Genomic DNA, 3,449 nt, shown 5'->3' on the forward strand with positions numbered 1-3,449 from the left:
TAAATTTATTAAATTATTAATTTATCCTCTAACATCAAAACTAAACTCTAAAAAATACACAATAATACATGTATGATATCTCATTATGGTATTTATTTCACCACTCCTCCTTTCTTTATTGCCAAAAACAACCAGTTCCTTTCACCACTCTTCCTTTCTTTATTGCCAAAAACAATCAGACCCAAACACCACCCACCTGAAGCACACATGGGTTTACAAACTCCAAGAACAAAATTTACTGCTATTTTATTAGACGCCCGGTAACTTTGTTCTCTTACACACACACACACATACAAAAAAGAAACTCTCTCTCTCTCTCTCTCTCTCTCTGTGCACTTGTTCTGTTTATCACGATCAAACAAAACTGAGAAAAGGTCCAACATACTACTATGTAAAAATTACATACAAAGAAAGACACCAAGAATATAAGATGAAGTTTGATTTGTATTCTACCAATAATAATGAGACTGGTCTAACACCCCCACCGAACTTATGATAAGAGAAATGTTTTCGGACTCATTTTCCTTTTTCTGGTACTCATGATGTCTTTATTATTCTATGATATCATTGAATGGAGTGGAGTGTGGCTCTAAAAGTGTTTCAACATTGATGGAAGAATCTTTGATGAGAGCTTGTTTAACTCATGATTGGTATGGAAGAAGGACTATTATCAAGCATCTGATATCCATTATGGTTGTCTCTGTCTGCATCTTCAGATGAAGACTGATCTTGATCTGGATCCTGCTGCCTCTCTTCTTGACCATTCATGATATGCATCAAAAGCTCTTCAGGCTTCAACTCGTTCTTCTTGTCATTATCATTATCATCAAGCTTGTTATTGTTCTTGGGCTTCTTGCTGTATATGGCCTCAAGATGGTGATAATAGGGACATGTTTTAGAGTCCTCGGGCTTCCTCTTGTTCTTCTCCTTCATTCTCTTGAAGTACTTGTTGATGTTCTCCCACTTCTCCTTGCACCTCTTTGCGCTCCGATCGTATCCGAGTCCCTTCATGGCCGTAGACACCTCCTCCCAAAGCGGTCCCTTGTTCCCTTGCTGCTGCTGTAACTGCTCATCCACTTGTGTCCTCAGCCTTATCAATGCCTCCACTTCATCCTTAGGCCACCGCGAAGAGCTCATGTGCACAAAATTCCCAACATTGATGCCATTCCCAACTTCGTCTTTCTCCTTCTCCTTCTCCTTCTCCTTCTCCTTCTCCTTCTCCTTCTCCTGCTCCTGGAGGTGGTTATTATTATCAGCTGGAAATTGCAGCGCGCCATTGTTGTTGCTGTTTTCTGCAAACTTTCTTATGAAGGACATAACCGCTTCGTCCTTGGCGGCGGCAATCGACCGTTCCTGAGCGAGAAGCTCGCGCTCCTTCTTGATCCTGGCAAGCTCCTCCGTCTTCCATGCTTGCTCCCTCGCCATTCGATCCTGGTCGCACTTATCGAGAACTTCCATGAACTTCTTCTGCAGGCTCTCTTGCTTCTCCAAAACCTCCCTCATAAGCCCCTCAAAGAACACCCTCAGCCTCCTCTTCTTCTTCCTCCTCCTCCCTTCACCTTCGTCTTCACCCCCGCCGCTCGAGTAAGACGAAGTGGCGGAACTGGAATGCTCCATTGCAGTAACCGGAAACCTAACGGAACAAGGAACCGCATCTTGAATAACGGCGTTATTGTTAGGGTGCGGGTCTAATGCTTCGAGTTGATCAAAGAAACGGTAAGTTTTTCCGTTACGCTTTCCGGAACGGCCTTCCTTGGTCCTCCTATGGTACTTGTAAATATTCTCAAACTTCTCTTTACACTTCTTCGCACTCCTTTCATATCCCAGCTCACCTAATTTCCTAAACACAGTTTCAAACAAACATTTAATTTCATCGTAATTAACTGTAATTAATACTACTTAATTACTTTATTTACCTTGAGACTTGTTCCCAAAGAGGGGCTTTGGGGCTGATGTCTCTGAAGGCGCCGTCCATTTCAGACCTAATTTTTATCAAAGCCATTGTCTCTTCTCGCGGCCACCGGTTCGCGCCGCTTGAGTTCCGCTCACCATCTTCGCCTTTCAAACCATCGGACGATACGCTGTCGCCTTCCGCCGCTGCTACCGCCACCTTCCTGTTCTCTATGCTATTTTCCGGTAAGGTCGAGTTTTCCATTATCACTTTCACTGAATTACAGCTCTGTGCACTTGGAATTCGTTGGAGCGAAAAAAAAATTGATATTGATTTGGGAGGAGGCTTCACGGTGAGTCACGGTTCTATTCTAGATTTCTAGTTCTAGTTTCTAGTTGGTGTAGTTCTACCATTACCGTAGCATATTATATCATTTTATTCTTATTGAGGGCGTAAGTTTACCCTAAGTTACAACTTACAAGAGAGAGAAAATGAATGGTGAATAATAAATTAATAACAGATATAGATATATAGTATTTTAAAACTTAACTAAAAAGCTTAATTTTGAGAAGGAAAAAAATGTGAAAAAAGAAAGAGGTGAAGAAGATGAGGTTATCAGATAGATTCCATCCAGCAAAGACACATGTCGACACGGCGGTATCTAATTGGGTGAGGCGTCATTACACTATTTTTCCACTTGTCCAACTTTGACCTTTCTCCAAAACAAAATTAAAATTTGACAGCTACGGTCAATTTTAGTGGCTTTTTTCCCTCCTTTTTTTTCTCATCTTTATTTTAATTCTTCGGTTTTCTATTCGGTGGAGGAGAAGGAGGGGAACGAGGGCCCTAGATCAATTAATAAATCTAAAGATAATTATGACTTATGAGGTCTGGTGATAAAAATATTTATGTGCAAGGGGTAAAATGGTGAAACTAAATGGAATGGGAATGGGAAAGGGAAAATAATTGCGGTGGTGGTGGGAGAAAAAGGACACTTGGGGCCGAAGCAAAAGTCGGTTTCTTTTATAATTTTATGGGGTGTGAGTCCGGTTTGGAAGGGAAGAAGGCCCACAGAGCCCACATTCTTGTTCTGTACGTTTGTGCCACCCCTCCCACTCAGGCACTCACTTATCTTTGCCCCCCACACACAATTACGTGTGCAATAAATTTTGCCATCACCACATTGTTTTGTGTCGGTCATCTCAAAAAATATAAAAATAAAAATAAATAAATTAGATGCCATCCAAAACTCATGACCCCGGCCCTTGGGTTTTAGGGTGGGTAATCACAATAATTGGCATCTATTTAATTTGATTAATTTTTGTTACTATAACACAAAACGTTAAAATTTTCTATTATTGGTGTGTGGTGGGTTCGATAAATAACGAATTGATGCCAAGTACCGCACCAATTGCAATTGGCACGAGTTATTTATTCCTATTTTGGCGGCACCCTGTGAGATGCAAATATTGTCCTATGAAATATTGTAAAATATAATTTTATATCAGCTTTCTCCGTTTCAAGAAGACTTGTTTTTTTCTTGGGTAAAAGTATATTT

At 40.7% G+C, this 3,449-nt stretch overlaps 1 protein-coding gene across 1 annotated transcript; it reads right to left on the reverse strand.

The window, feature by feature from the left end:
• Positions 140–2,216, reverse strand: LOC107623117 (trihelix transcription factor GT-2). The gene is made up of 2 exons (XM_016325274.2): positions 1,917–2,216; positions 140–1,840 (listed from the first exon to the last, which is right to left on the reverse strand). The coding sequence occupies exons 1-2, from the start codon at positions 2,153–2,155 to the stop codon at positions 637–639; spliced, it is 1,443 nt and encodes a 480-aa protein (XP_016180760.1). The 5' UTR covers positions 2,156–2,216; the 3' UTR covers positions 140–636.

Source organism: Arachis ipaensis, chromosome B10 (assembly GCF_000816755.2).
Source record: "Arachis ipaensis cultivar K30076 chromosome B10, Araip1.1, whole genome shotgun sequence".
Lineage (NCBI taxonomy): Eukaryota > Viridiplantae > Streptophyta > Magnoliopsida > Fabales > Fabaceae > Arachis > Arachis ipaensis.